Source organism: Diabrotica virgifera, chromosome 1 (genome assembly GCF_917563875.1).
Source record: "Diabrotica virgifera virgifera chromosome 1, PGI_DIABVI_V3a".
NCBI lineage: Eukaryota > Metazoa > Arthropoda > Insecta > Coleoptera > Chrysomelidae > Diabrotica > Diabrotica virgifera.
The window spans coordinates 91141811-91156618 of NC_065443.1; the positions used below are offsets into that span (position 1 = coordinate 91141811).

Consider the following 14808-nt stretch of genomic DNA (forward strand, 5'->3'; position numbering starts at 1 on the left):
ATGGTGCCAGGAATCCATGGAAATTAATGCATTCCTCGAGAGATTTTCCGAATAATGTCTCATCAATTATTAATAAAGTTATTCAAGACAATGGTTAATTTGCTCACCCGGAAATCATTCAAATTTGTATGTTAACATATTCACGTTAACGTATTGGAGAAGTTGCGTTTTCATAGTATCCCAAATCCCTAAATCAATTTTGATGCAGAAGATTACATATATCTCATAGACTGGATGAATAGTACTGCACAGATCCTCCTCTAATACAGAATTTGGCAGACGAGGAATTGTGGGACATGGTGAAAAATGTTCCAAAGTTTGACAATTTTCCTTGCCATACTTAAGCGGTGGAGAGGTGTGTGAAGATAATTACTGATGCGCCAATAAAATTGTGTGCTGAAGAATACAGATATGGTTACATCCGAGCTAAACTTGATGCCAGAAAGAATATTTGAAAGTCCATACTAACTTGAGCTAAACATTTAATGTCGATACTTTGCTTCAAGAAATGAGTAAGTAAAAATGTTGAGCAAAGGAGGGTGGGCTGGTGGAACTCGCGGTGCAGCTACCTCATCGTGGTGAGTTCTGGGTTAAATGAACATACGAAATAATGTTAAATATGTGCATAATGGTTCAATGTAAAAACTTTTCATGCCAAACATTGATTCAAGCAAAGATCTGCACAGTTGACAGCGCAAAAATAGTAAATAAATATGCATTGTTTACTCCTCTTTTATATTTTTAGTCCTGGGGGCCGGTTAAATTTTTTTAGATCATCATGAAAATTTTTTAACGAGATAGTAGCATCGATATTAATATTTTTTTAGGTCCCCGGGGGCCCGGTCAAAAATTATTTAATTCGGCCTGTGTTTGGTACCGAGTATTAGGACTACCATACTCAAATTTTGTTTACCAACCCGTATAAAATTTCCCAAAAAAATTTTCTTTTGCCCTTTTTCGGCCCGGCCTAATACACAGTTATAAACAAATGAAAATCAAAAAACGGTAAATTTTCGCTTTTTTGTCTATTACCAAAACATTAATCATTTTAAACAAATTTGAGAGTAAGAAGCTCATAAAAAAAACTTCAATATGGCGTTCGCTGAATATGTCTATCCTTATTGGTTGCTTAGAAAATTGCAAAATAAATAATAAATTTTGAGTTTTTATAAACATTCATAACTTATGTAAAAAATTAACCTTCTTATTACACGGACTGCTGAGACTTCTGGTGTTTAAATCATATCCTAAATTTCAAAGCAATTGGTCAAATAGTTTAAAAGTTATTTAATTTGTTTATCCCAAATTAATTTTTTTGCAACACTGTAAGTCAGAAAATGATGAAGTTACAGTAATACTTCGGAAAGTTTATGAAAGAAGAAGATTTAGACTATTAATTTAATTTAAAAAATGACAAAAAATAATTCTAAATATTGCAAAATTATTATGAAAGAATATGTGAATTAAAAAAAGGGGGGCTAACTTCGTCCCTAATTGTTCTAGGACAATTTTTTTCTTTCTAAATGTGTATAAAAGTTTAGTCTTTCTAAATATGAAAAATTAATTTTTCTGCGGGTAACGATGAAAAAGTTATTCTAATTGTTTATAAATAAGCAAAAAATCGACATGTTTTTGCAAAATAATTTTACACTGTTTAAAATTACTTTTTGTCATTTTTTTTAAATTAAATTAATAGTATAAATGTTCTTATTTCATAAAATGTCCGAAGTTCCAAAAAAAATTAATTTGGGATAAACAAATTAAATAACGTTTAAACTATTTGACCAATTGTTTGAAATAATTTAAGCACAAGAAGTCTCAGCATTCCGTGTAATAAAAAGATTCTCACTTAATTTTTCTCAAAATCTTAAAATTTATGACTAATTTTGCAATTTTCTAAGCAACAAATAAGGAAAGACATGTTCAGCAAATGCCATATTGAAGTATTTTTTATATGATTTATGAGTTTCTTATTCTCAAATTTGTTTGGAATGCTTCACTTTTTAGTAGTAGATGAAAAAATCGAAAATTTACCATTTTTTGATCTTCATTTGTTTCAAAATCGGCTGCAGGAAACATATAGGTTATTAATATAGATGTCCATACTACTCAAAAAATTTGGTTTCGTCTTGGAGGGGGGATGTGTCACGAGAAAAATCTTATTTCTCTAGACTATTAATAATAGCGAAAATTTTTAGTGATGCATAACTTTTGAAAATAGATGTATGTTGATAATATAGTACATATAACCACAATGCATAAATTTTATGTAAAGAAAGGATAAATATTCTGTCCTCTATCATTTTTGATATATCTGACCCACAATTTTCCGTCTGACCATAAACATGCCCTTTTGAAAGAGCGTATAGACAGAACCCAAATTAATCTACTAGACACACAAGTTTCTTTGTCATCCACCACCACAGCCATCAAACAGATTCCGAATTTGTGTTTGACTCTAAGCCTCTTATCTGAAGTCGCTCCAGTCACGTCCTTGTATTATGCTCAAGTTGATGTCACCCGTTTCTTATCTGCGCCTTTCATCGCTGTCATTCTCGCTGTAGGTGGATGATTATTCTTGACGTGTTCGTCAATATGTACAAGGATAATTTTGAAAACCTTATAAAAGAACAAAATTCAAAAGTATATTACGGAATATAGATATTTGAACGAAAGTTTGTGTTATGCTCTATCTAATATGTTCCGAATTAATCATAATTTTTTACAAAACGTTTTTCAACAAAAGAAACACAAAATGTTACTAGCCAAAAATAGAATTTATGTAATACCGGTTTAATATTGTGTATGTATTACTTAGTTACGAACTACATAATGGTATTAGTCTGGGCAGATTATCGGAAAATAGGCCATTTTTGGGAAAAGATATTTACCAGCAATTTTATTGTTGGAATCGAATCCTATGATTGTATATATTAATAATATAGGTATGCAAAGCGCATATAGTGTGCTACTTTTTTTGTAAATAAAATGGCGCTTGAAAATCGTGCTTTTTCAATTTTTGCTCTATAACTCCAAAGATTTTAACTTTACACCAAAAACACCCAAATAAAAATTCACGGTAATTAAATTCTGCATAGAGACGTGTTTTTTCCGATTTACTTTGACGAAAATTTTCCCCGGAAAATGCGGGTTTTCCAACCAAATCTTTAATTTTCAACTAAAATTTTAGAAAAATAATTGTTTATCAATAATTAATATAATATCCCTTTTCGTATAGATTATAATTCCAGAAGCCGATTGAAATTGAATGAACAGTTTAGCAACAATTAAATTGTTAATTAAAAATTTACGGTTGCTATAATAACCACAATGATTATGATACTTAAGAATAACTATGATTTTTGTATAAAAATACACTGTACTTTACACTGTACTATCTAATGCACTTTACAGAATTGAAATTGGACTATTTAAGCGGCCTCAGGATATTTTAAAATTATAAACAGTTTTTTGGCTTATAAACAAATAGAATATCTCGGGAAATATTAAATTAAATTAAATCGTGAAAACGGTATTGGAAAAAAAGTGGCAGGATGCTTCTTTTAAAAGGAAAAACGTTTAATTTTGATGAGTTGTTCCTCAGATACAACCGGTCAAAGTTGAGCGGCATTTACGGCAAAGATATAAATAATAGGATCATAATTTTATAACCATCACCTTTTTCTTTTTGTCCTCTTTCCCCTCACCAATTTTCATATCTTTAAAATCTTCATAACATATATTACTAAAATAAAAACTATCGATATTACGAGTGAAAATTGCCAAAAATAGCAAAATTCCAATCTAAAATTAGGTTGGAAAAAATGTAATCTTAAAGTTCAAAATCAGTATACGTTAAAAAAATGCATTTTCTCGGCTTCCTATGGAGCAATTTTCTTCATTCTTTTTTTGTTCCCAAGTAACTCGAGTAGAGCCATCTAACAAACGCATTATTAAATGTCAAAGTTGCTTTTGTTTTGTTATAATAAATTAATTTATTTATTATTTCAAAAATTTTTAATTTGTTTATATAAAGATTGTTTAAATATTTATACAGCTTTCAAATGAGAATATTTGTGTTTTTAACGTTAAAAGGTACACTTGTAGTAAGTTTATCTAAAAAAAGTCTACAACTGCAAAAAATATGTAGTCTACTTTTCTTATAAATAAATTAATCTATTATTACAAAACAAAAGCAAGTTTGACATTTAATAATTCGTTAGTTAGATGGCTCTACTCGAGTTACCTGGGAACAAAAAGAACGAATAAAATTGCTTCATGAGAAGCCGAGAAAATGCATTTTTTTAACGTATGCCGATTTTGAACTTGGGGATTACATTTTCTCCAACCTAATTTTTGATTGGAATTTTGCTATTTTTGGCAATTTTCACTCGTAATATCGATAGTTTTTATTATAATAATATATATGTTATGAGTATTTTAAAGATATGAAAATTGGTGTGGAGAAAGAGGATAAAAAGAAAACGGTGATGGTTCGAAAATTATGATCCTATTATTTATATCTTTGCCGTAAATGCCGGTTAACTTTGACCGGTTGTATCTCAGGAACTACTCAGTACAATTAAACGTTTTTTTTTAAAGAAGCATCCTGCCACTTTTTTTTAATATCTTTTTCATGATTTAATTTAATATTTCCCGAGATATTCTATCTGCTTATAAGTCAAAAAAATTGTTTCTAATTTTAAAATATTCCTGAGGCCGCTTATATAGTCCAATTTCAATTCTGTAAAGTGCATTAGATAGGTACAGTGTATTTTTATACAAAAATCATTGTTATTCTTAGGTATCATAATTAATGTGGTTATTATAGTGACCGTAAATTTTTAATTAACAATTCAATTGTTGCTAAACTGTTCATTCAATTTTAATCGGCTTCTGGAATTATAATCTATACGAAAAGAAATTTTATATTACCAGGTTATTTAATTATTGATAAACAATTACTTATCTAAAATTTTAGTTGAAAATTAAAGATTTTGTTGGAAAAACCCGCATTTTCCGGGGAAAATTTTCCTCGAACTAAATCGAAAAAAACACGTCTCTATGAAGAATTTAATTTCGGTGAATTTTTATTTGGGTGTCTTTGGTGTAAAGTTAAAATCTTTGGAGTTATAGAGCAAAAATTGAAAAAAAAACACTATGTTCGGGCGCCATTTTGTTTATAAAAAAAGTAGCACACTATCTACGGACGTTGCATACCTATATTATTATTATATACAATCATAAGATTCTCTTCCAGCAACAAAATTGCTGGTAAATAACTTTTCCTTGTATTTTGCTAATTAGCCCAGAGTAGGTATATACTTTATGCCCGCGCGGGCATAAAGAAATTATTGCAATAGGAAACGACAAAACATTTCATTTAATCAGTTCATTTATTCAGGTAAACATTATATTTATTATTTAGACTTATATTAATTACATACCATAAAGAACTGGGAGAAAAAACTTGACCAAGGTCTCCAAAGTGGTTCCATGACATCTCGTAACGCGACAGTTCGTAATGGCGACACTTCGTAACGGCGATAGTTCGTAACTATACAAATTCGTAACGGACAATTCGTAACCTCTAAATTGAATTATTCTGTTTGTTGTTGTTAACGTGGAAACTAACTGTTATTACAGGTATAGCCAGCGCAAGTGCATGTAATAATTATTATTACATGTACTTGCGCTGAGAACTTTTCGTTGTGACACAGTGACAGGAAAATACAGCGTGTTTTATATGTTCGTTCATCGGTATTCTTTCATTTTTCCGACTGTATGTATGTATGTATGTATGTATGTATGTATGTGTGTGGAAAAGTTACACCGATCTGAATTTTTTTTCTGTCTTTCAAGAGGGGGCCAAAGCCGATTCAGAACCGGTGTAATTTGTGACTTCTGACCACCCATAAGCCAGCTATAGGGCTAGATATAGTATTTTTACTACAAAAGCGATATTACGTAGGTCAAAATTTTTGACGTAAGAGAACTGTCAAAACATTAGAATGTGACTTTTCATTATTGCCATGTTTATAATAAATATGGCAATAATGAAAAGTCATATTCTAATGTTTTGACAGTTTTCTTACGTCAAAAATTTTGACCTACGTAATATCGCTTTTGTAGTAAAAATACTATAGATACAAAATGGCATATTTTTTGGGCGTATATATCTTAGGTTCAAGGAGAGACAGGAAAGCCGCAAATACTTCCAATCAATAGCGTTGGGTTAAGCTTTCAAATGGTGCCTAAGCGGTTAGGATCAAGCATACACACGGATCATTATAGCCAAAAAAACTGAAAAAACAAACTTTAAAAATTTTGGTTTTTTGACAATTACTCAAAATTTCAACCTGCGAATTACGCCAATAACTGAGCGTTTGTAGGAGGACTCTAGACGCATCTAACGGTGTATATCTCATATGTGGAAAAATTCGAATTTTTAAGTTATAGTCTTCATAAATATGATGAAATCTATTTCTTATGGGGAAAACGGTTTTTTAAGGTCAATAATTCCTGTAATACCTTCAGTTATCATACTTGACCTTGGATGCGTCAGATACTACTTGTCAATATGTTTCAAACTAATGTTTAATGATCAAAATCGGTGAAGCCGTTCCGAAGTAATCGAGCTCCAAAAGTATAATCTATTAAACCATTATCGCTAAAATGGTTTATGTAGTTGTAATGGTTACGACGCTAAGATTTATGTGCAATCCAAGTTCATTTGCCGGCCATAATTATTAGGATGGCTCTGATAAGAACTCATATTGTTTTATTACAAGTCTGGTGTCATAACTACTAACGTGTAATGGAGTTGGTAGTTATCTAAAGTAATGTTTTATAACGCTTAACGTGTAATCGAGAAACATTACGTACATTCAACTTCATACATTTAATTTATAAAAAACTTGAAAAACTACTGATACAACAATAAAAAACCGCTAAACGCCGTAAAAATAAGTGGCGCATACAATATTCCAGTTACAAAAGAGCTGATATGAGCATTACGTGGAGCGAAAATGTATTTTCAGTTTGATGGAAAATAAAATTTTAGTTATATTATGTTGAAAGATATTATGCGCGAAAGTAAAACGCGCCACAAAAGAGCCTCAAAATGGAAACTGTATCAAAGTTACTCTTTTGTGGCGCGTCTTACTTCAAATTTAGCAAATATTATGGAAAAAATGTTTCAAAATAAAGCTAGAATTTTATTTTCCATCAAAATGGAAATACATTTTCGTGCCACGTAATACTCATATCAGCTCTTTTGTAGCTGGAATATTGTATGCGCCACTTATTTTTACGGCGTTTAGCGGTTTTTTATTCTTGTAAACAAATATACAAACAATAATATGTACAATGAGTCAACATAATGCCCGATATGAATGAAATATATGAGTATTTTTAAAATGTTCTTGAAATATTATACTTCGAGATTAAAACCTTCAGAAAATAATCCTAACAAAAGTAAAATTTTTTTGTAAGACTGTCTTTGAAACTGAGTTTCTCAGTTCGTCCCAAACATTTGAGTCGCGAAAGGCTGAGATCGATTTACATTGTCTGGCAGATTCCCAAATCGCAAACAGTTCTGATTGTTTGCATACTACCACATTGTAAATGTTCTGAATATTACTGGAATATAGTTCACATATCTCAGATCAATAGCAGACGTTTTCTTAATAAAATACGCACCAAGAAAAAGACGTCCTGTTCTTAAGGTCAAATATTTTCAAAACTGTATTACAATAATAAGTGATAAAGTGAAAAATTAAGTGTTCTCTTCAAGCGTTGACACGAAAGATAAGTTAAACAGATATACAGGGTGTCCCAGACTAATTTATCCAGCTTATATCTCTTAAACGAATAGAGATTTTCGAATGGGACAAAAACTGATCTATTTCATTTGTAATACACTTTAATATGGCGTAGAAAAAATCATCCCCTAAATATTCATCCTTTAGTTACAACCCCTAACTTTAATTTTTTAATAGCACCCTGTACATTTTTTATGGTTTTGAATGTGGTCTTCTATCGTCTATTCAACAGTTTTTTCGTAAATAATCAAGAAAATATCAGTTTATTTTTGTTAATTATGTGTCCAAGACTAATTTATCCAGGCTATATTTCTTAAACGAATAGAGATTTTCGAATGGGACAAAAACTGATCTATTCTATTTGTAATACATTTTAATATGGCATAGAAAAAAATCATCCCCTAAATATGAATCCCTTTTTTTAATAGCACCCCGTAACCAAGGGATGAATATTTTGGGGATGAATTTTTTCTACGCCATATTAAAGTGTATTACAAATGCAATAGATCAGTTTTTGTCCCATTAGAAAATCTCTATTCGTTTAAGAGATATAGCCTGGATAAATTAGTCTGGAACACATAATTAATTAACAAAAATAAACTGATATTTTCTTCATTACTTTTGATACAAACCGATTTTATTTTTAAAAAATCTGTTGAATAGACGATAGAAGACCACACCCAAAATTATAAAAAAATGTACAGGGTGCTATTAAAAAAGTTTAAGTTAGGGGTTGTAACTAAGGCATGAATATCTAGGGGATGATTTTCTCTACGCCATATTAAAGTGTATTACAAAGGAACTAGATCAGTTTTTGTCCCATTCGAAAATCTCTATTCGTTTAAGAGATATAGCCTGGATAAATTAGTCCGGGACAGCCTGTATAGATTCACTTATAAAAACCAGAAGGGATTATTAATAATGCACCAAACAATATCCTTAATAAAAGCCATATCAGAAATAATAAACAAACATTTAAACGAAGTTTATAGATTGTAAAAAAAGACAAAAAGAAACTTTGTCAGATTAAAAATGATAAAACTTGTAATAACTAAAATAAAAGAAAAAAAACTTGCGACAAATAGGTATATACAAGAATAAAAATCTACTAAATGCGGTAAAAATGAGTGGCGCACACAACACTCCAGCTACAAAGGCGAAAAAATGTAGTTTCAGTATGTATTGATGGAAATAGTTATTTATGAAACAGTTCATGAAGTATATTTTTTGCGAACGCACGCGATGTTTAGAGCATGAGCGACAATGGAGCGAGTGCTATACATCGCGTAACTTCGCAAAAAGTACTTCACGCACAGTTTCATACAATATTTTATCTATTATGAACAAATAAAAAACTGTAACTCTTCGTGACTGGAATTTATTTTTATTTTACAATTATTCGAACTTTGACATTTCAAAATTCTAACTTCTTTCAAACCACAAAACTGTCAAAACTTTTGTCGTAATTTATTGCTCATTATGTCATCACCATGACAACGCGAAAGTTAAGGATATTTGATTATATGAAAGTGTGTCAAAAACAGTGCGAAAAAGTAAGTCCCATTTAAAATACATTGTTACTTCACGCACACTTTAAACACCTCACGCACTGTTATCTATAAGGTCAGTTTTCACAAACTAAAAACTTATACATAATATGACATAGAGTAGATAAACATAATTATTATAGTTTTATTTTGAAAGATTTTTTCATGGCATTTGCTAAATTTGAAGTAAAACGCACCACAAAATATGCAGACTTTATCAAAGGTACTTTTTTGTGGCGCGTTTTACTTTAAATTTAGCATATGCCATTGAAAAATCTTTCAAAATAAAACTTTAATTTTATATTCTATCAAAATAAAAATAAATCTTTGCACCACGTAATATGCATATCAGCTCTTTTGTAGCTGACATATTGTGTGAGCCACTAATTTTTACCGTGTTTAGCGGTTTTGTATTCTTGTATTAAGAGCAAACAGTAGCGATCAACAGGTAGCAACAAACGCGGTCCAAGATTGCGAAAGTTCTGCGAACTTGCAAAAGTGAGGCAACAGTGCGTCGGTAATTCGACACTGACAGTGACGTTTATACTATCAAAAACTAGTTATTTATGAAACAGTTCGTGAAGTATGCTTTTTGAGGACGCACGCGATATTTAGAGCACGAGCGACAGCGGCGCGAGTGCTATACATCGCGTAAGTTCGCAAAAAGTACTTCACGCACAGTTTCATACAATATTTTATCTACTCTACCATAAACAAATAAAAAAACTGTAACTCTTCGTCACTGGAATTCATTTCTATTTTACAATTTTTAGAACTTTCACATTTAAAAATTTTGACTTATTTCAAACCACAAAACTGTCAAAACTTTTGTCATCACCATGAAAACGCGAAAGTTAAAGATATTTGATTATATAAAAGTGTGTCACAAACAGTGCGAAAAAGTAAGTCTCATTTAAAATACATTGTTACTTCACGCACACTTTAAACCTTTCACGCACTGCTATCTATAATGACAGTTTTCACAAGCTAAAAACTTATACATAATATGACATAGAGTAGATAAATTATTTTATCTACTCTATGTTATTTTATTTACTCTATAAGTTTTTAGTTTGTGAAAACTGTCATTATAGATAGCAGTGCGTGAAGGGTTTAAAGTGTGCGTGAAGTAACAATGTATTTTAAATGGGATTTATTTTTTCGCACACTTTCAATGGGTTCTTTGGTACACTTTCATATAATTAAATATCCTTAACTTTGGCGTTGTCATGGTGATAACAATATGAGCAATGACTTACAACAAAATTTTTGACAGTTTTGTGGTTTGAAAGTAGTTAGGATTTTTAAATGTCAAAGTTCTAAAAATTGTAGAATAGAAATGAATTCCAGTGACGAAGAGTTACAGTTTTTTTTATTTGTTTATCGTAGATAAAATATTGTATGAAACTGTGTGTGAAGTACTTTTTGCGCGAACTTACGCGATGTATAGCACTCGCTCCGTTGTCGCTCGTGCTCTAAAAATCGCGTGCGTTCGCAAAAAGCATACTTCACGAACTGTTTCATAAATAACTATTTTATACACATAGGCGCGAAATGTTGCCAAGTCAGTGACGTTCGATTTCTTGTTATAAAAAATCGATTTTCAGTAGTTCCAATGTAACACAAAATCTAGGCACGGGATAAAAAAGGTTATTTAAAGAAAGTTTTATTTTTTTGTCTTTCTTAATGGCGGTACAGGCTCCTTTTTGCAATTTTTTATTTAGTTATAGAGTAATTTCCGCATACTAACATATTTCTGAAATTGGGCTTTGTACCGCCATTCTTTATTATATTACGAATATGTGTGTCAAATATCTCGACAAAATATTCAAAATTACAGCCGCAATCTTGGAACGCGTTTGTTGCTACCTGTTGATCGCTACTGTGTGCTCTTAAGGGTTTTTTAATAGTTTTTTATAAACTAAATGTATGATCTTGAATTTAATGTTTCTCGATTTCACGTAAAGCGTTATAACTGGTTACCTATCGCCCAAATAGTCTAGTGTGGTTATGACACTAACCTTGTGATAGGGCAATCCGAGTTTATATCCCAGCCATCCCAATATATTTTTTAATATAATTCTTTGTGTCCATCGAATGTACACTAGTTTTTTTCTATTCAGAATATATTGAAAAAATATTGGAATGGTTGACAAATGAACTCGGATTTCCCGATCAAGTTAAGCGTCTTAACCACTAGAACATTTCGGCGCTTATGGATAAATGGAATATACTTTTGGAGCTCGATACCTTCCAAACGGTGTAACGATTAGGTTCACTAAACATGAGTTTGAAAGGTATCGGCAAGTAGTGTCTGATGCATAAAGGGCATAATATAAGGTATGTAAGGTCATGTAAGGTATACACTGTTATACGCGTATGCAGTCCTGTTGCAAACGCCCAGTTATTAGCGCAATTCGTAAGAAAATAAAACATTTAGAGGTTCCTATTCATACATTAAAACGTATTGATTATTATAGTAGAAGGAGAGCCTTGGATGATAAATTTTCAGTTACTAAAGCGTCATGGGAACCTGTTGGGTTGTAAACATTAGGTTCGAAAACCAAAAAAGTTAAGTTTTCCATTTTAGTGGGGATTTTCCATTTTTTAATTTAGTTTTCCATTTCCAAAAATCGTTATTTCCTATTATAGCGCCATCTATCTGTAATTCGAAAAAATATCTCCAATAAAAACTGCTTATTTTTATGTAAGGTATCCAAATCTGCAATAAAAATAGGGACTCCTAGGTAAGATTTTAAAGTAACCCCCACCCCCTCCGTGGGGGTCGTATTTGGTATCATTCGATAGGTTTTTGAGAAATATTAAAAAATAATTTTTCAGTTTTTCCATCTGATGTTCATCTCGCGAAATATCGCGGGGTTTCTATTTAAAATTTTATAATTACCCCCATACCCCTCCGTGAGGGGTCGCGTTTGTATCATTCGATAGATTTTTGAAAAATATTAAACACACATATTTTTCAGTTTTTCGATCTGATGTTCATTTCGCGAAATATTCGCTTATTTGCGAAACTTTGTGACTCACCCATTTCCTTAATTCCCGCTCAAATCGTTAGATTTTTGAAATATACACTGTTCTCTCTCTGTACTTAACTTACCTTGTCTTAATCTGACATTTTCGAGTTTTTCTAAGGATATATTTTTTACTCAGTGCTCCCAGCGCACGCCCTTGTGTTAAGAGTTCGTATATAATATGGTAGGGGTACATCTACAGGGTACAAGGTTTCTCCCCATGTGATTTTTCTCCCCCGGGGCTTTTGCGCTCGAGTAACTCGCAAAATCCCCACTTGAGCTCCCCTACAATTATTATTTATAGAATCGTTCATTCAGAATAAACTCAACTATTGTATATGGAAATAGATCAAAATAAATCAATAAATATTTGACACTTACCCTGTATGTTTAATTTTCGCGACTTGGTCTTCAGCCCCCGTAGATGCATTCAACGAATCATAGGTAGGCACTGGTGCAGGCCTAAGGTGCGGAGGAACGGAACTGTCAACGGGAGGGGAGTTCCACTCATCCGTAAGGCTAGTGGTGGCGAGACTAATCCTAAAATCTCTGTCTACTGAATCAAATCTCTTGAAACTGCCTGTGCTGCAATTTAGTTGGATATCCGAGTCAGAATGAACCTGAAATGAATAAATAATAACGCTTTAACTTTGGTTTCATTTAGAAAATGTAATAAGGTAGGTACGGTATACAATACAATGTACACACACCCAAACTTATATGGAATCACCATGTATTTCAAAGTAATATTCATAATATTCATTTCTTTTGAAATAACTTGTTATTTTTGCTAAGAATAAAGGTTTTTATTAAAAATAAACAAATATTCTTGTTCTCATGATCATTTTTCAGTGCGTCACAGTTTTTCGATTTCTCTCTAATGCATTAAGTTAGATAAGACGGAAAAAGCGGTAGCTCCGTGATTAAACACAAAAATAATGCAGCATTACAATGGTTATATACATAAGATGTCTATTCCTAACCTACGTTTGATTCGTTGATATTTAGAATGCGCGTTTTTTCTAGCCAATCAATTACTCGTATTACGAACATTTGACGAAAACTTCGTCCATTTTGGCCATTTTTTAGAAGTGTCAAAGAGTCATGTGACGGTTATTATTCAGGTCAGTATTTTGTGTACCTGTCATTTTGAAATTCGAATTCGACTTCCCTTGTGTTTCACAACGTTTTTGTGCATTATTTTGTGTTTTGGTTTAGAATTTAGTTCGTTAAAAGTTAGTCATTGGCGTGAGGAGACTAGAGACATTCGAGATGTACCGAAGAGTGCTAAAAATCTCATGAGTAGACAGAACAGCCAACGTGGAGGTAATGAGACTTACGCATAGGGAACGAGAAGAACTAACAAATAAGAAGAAAACTGAGATATATGGGACATGTAATGAGAGATGTATATCTAATACTCCAGGTCATTATGCAAAAAAAAGATCCATAGTAAGGAGACGTAACTCATGGCTGAAGAACCTTAGGAACTGGTTTGGATGTAATAACAATGAATTATTTAGAGCCACGGTTTCAGAAATAAAGATCTCTCTGATGATTGCCAACTTTTGAAGCGGAGACAGCACCTAGAGAAGAAGATAATAACACAATTTATGGATAGTTTTGTGTCATTTTTTAATGTTTCCATATTTATAAATTTAATTAACAATATTGTTTACTTTTTAATTTTATTCCCCTTTATAAAAAATACCTACATGTTAACATATTGTGTAAAAATCAAATCTACTAAATTACTAATTAGTTTAATTCCACAAGCTTTTCACCTCTGGCGAAGTACGATTCTGGCATCTGTCAGATTCGTCAATAATTACATGAAATAAGTCTCGACACACCCAATACAGTATGTGACGTCATAATTAATGACGCACTGAAAAATGATCATGAGAACAAGAATACATATAATAAGACAATCGGATAGTACAGCTCGGTACGGTATAGGTTATTTGCTTATGTTGCAAATTGAACGAAAATAAATAAACTAACTTTTGCGTACAAAAACGAAAATATGCCTCATGCGGGGTTATAGAACTTACAACGAGGAAAGATTATTGGTCTTGTGGAGAATGTAATGTTCTCAGAGGGACATAGCTGTAGAGCTAGGCTTACTACAGGGCGTCCTGTCCAAAATCTATGCTAGGTAACAGGAACTAGGAAAGCTCAAAAATAAAGCAAAGGAAAGTCGCCAAAAGTAATAACGGCTCTCCACGATCGTTTAATTGCCCAATAAGCTGGAAGAAACCCAACCATTTCTCATCTGCAGCTCCAAAGACAGCTTTTGGAAGCTACAGGTGTAACTGTTTCAGTTGAAACGATAAAAAGAAGAGTTCTTACCAAGAAGTATACCTACAGCAGGAGACAGTTATGGGTTTCCGAAATATCCAGGCA

The 14808-nt window shown here is 31.9% G+C and overlaps 1 protein-coding gene across 1 annotated transcript in view; it reads right to left on the bottom strand.

The window, feature by feature from the left end:
- Positions 1-14808, bottom strand: part of LOC114333100 (synaptotagmin-12) — a 175515-nt gene that overhangs the window by 93412 nt on the left and 67295 nt on the right. The window contains exon 3 of the mRNA XM_028282931.2: positions 12784-13022. Coding sequence (XP_028138732.2) covers positions 12784-13022 — 239 coding nt within the window. The remainder of the gene's footprint in view (positions 1-12783; positions 13023-14808) is intronic.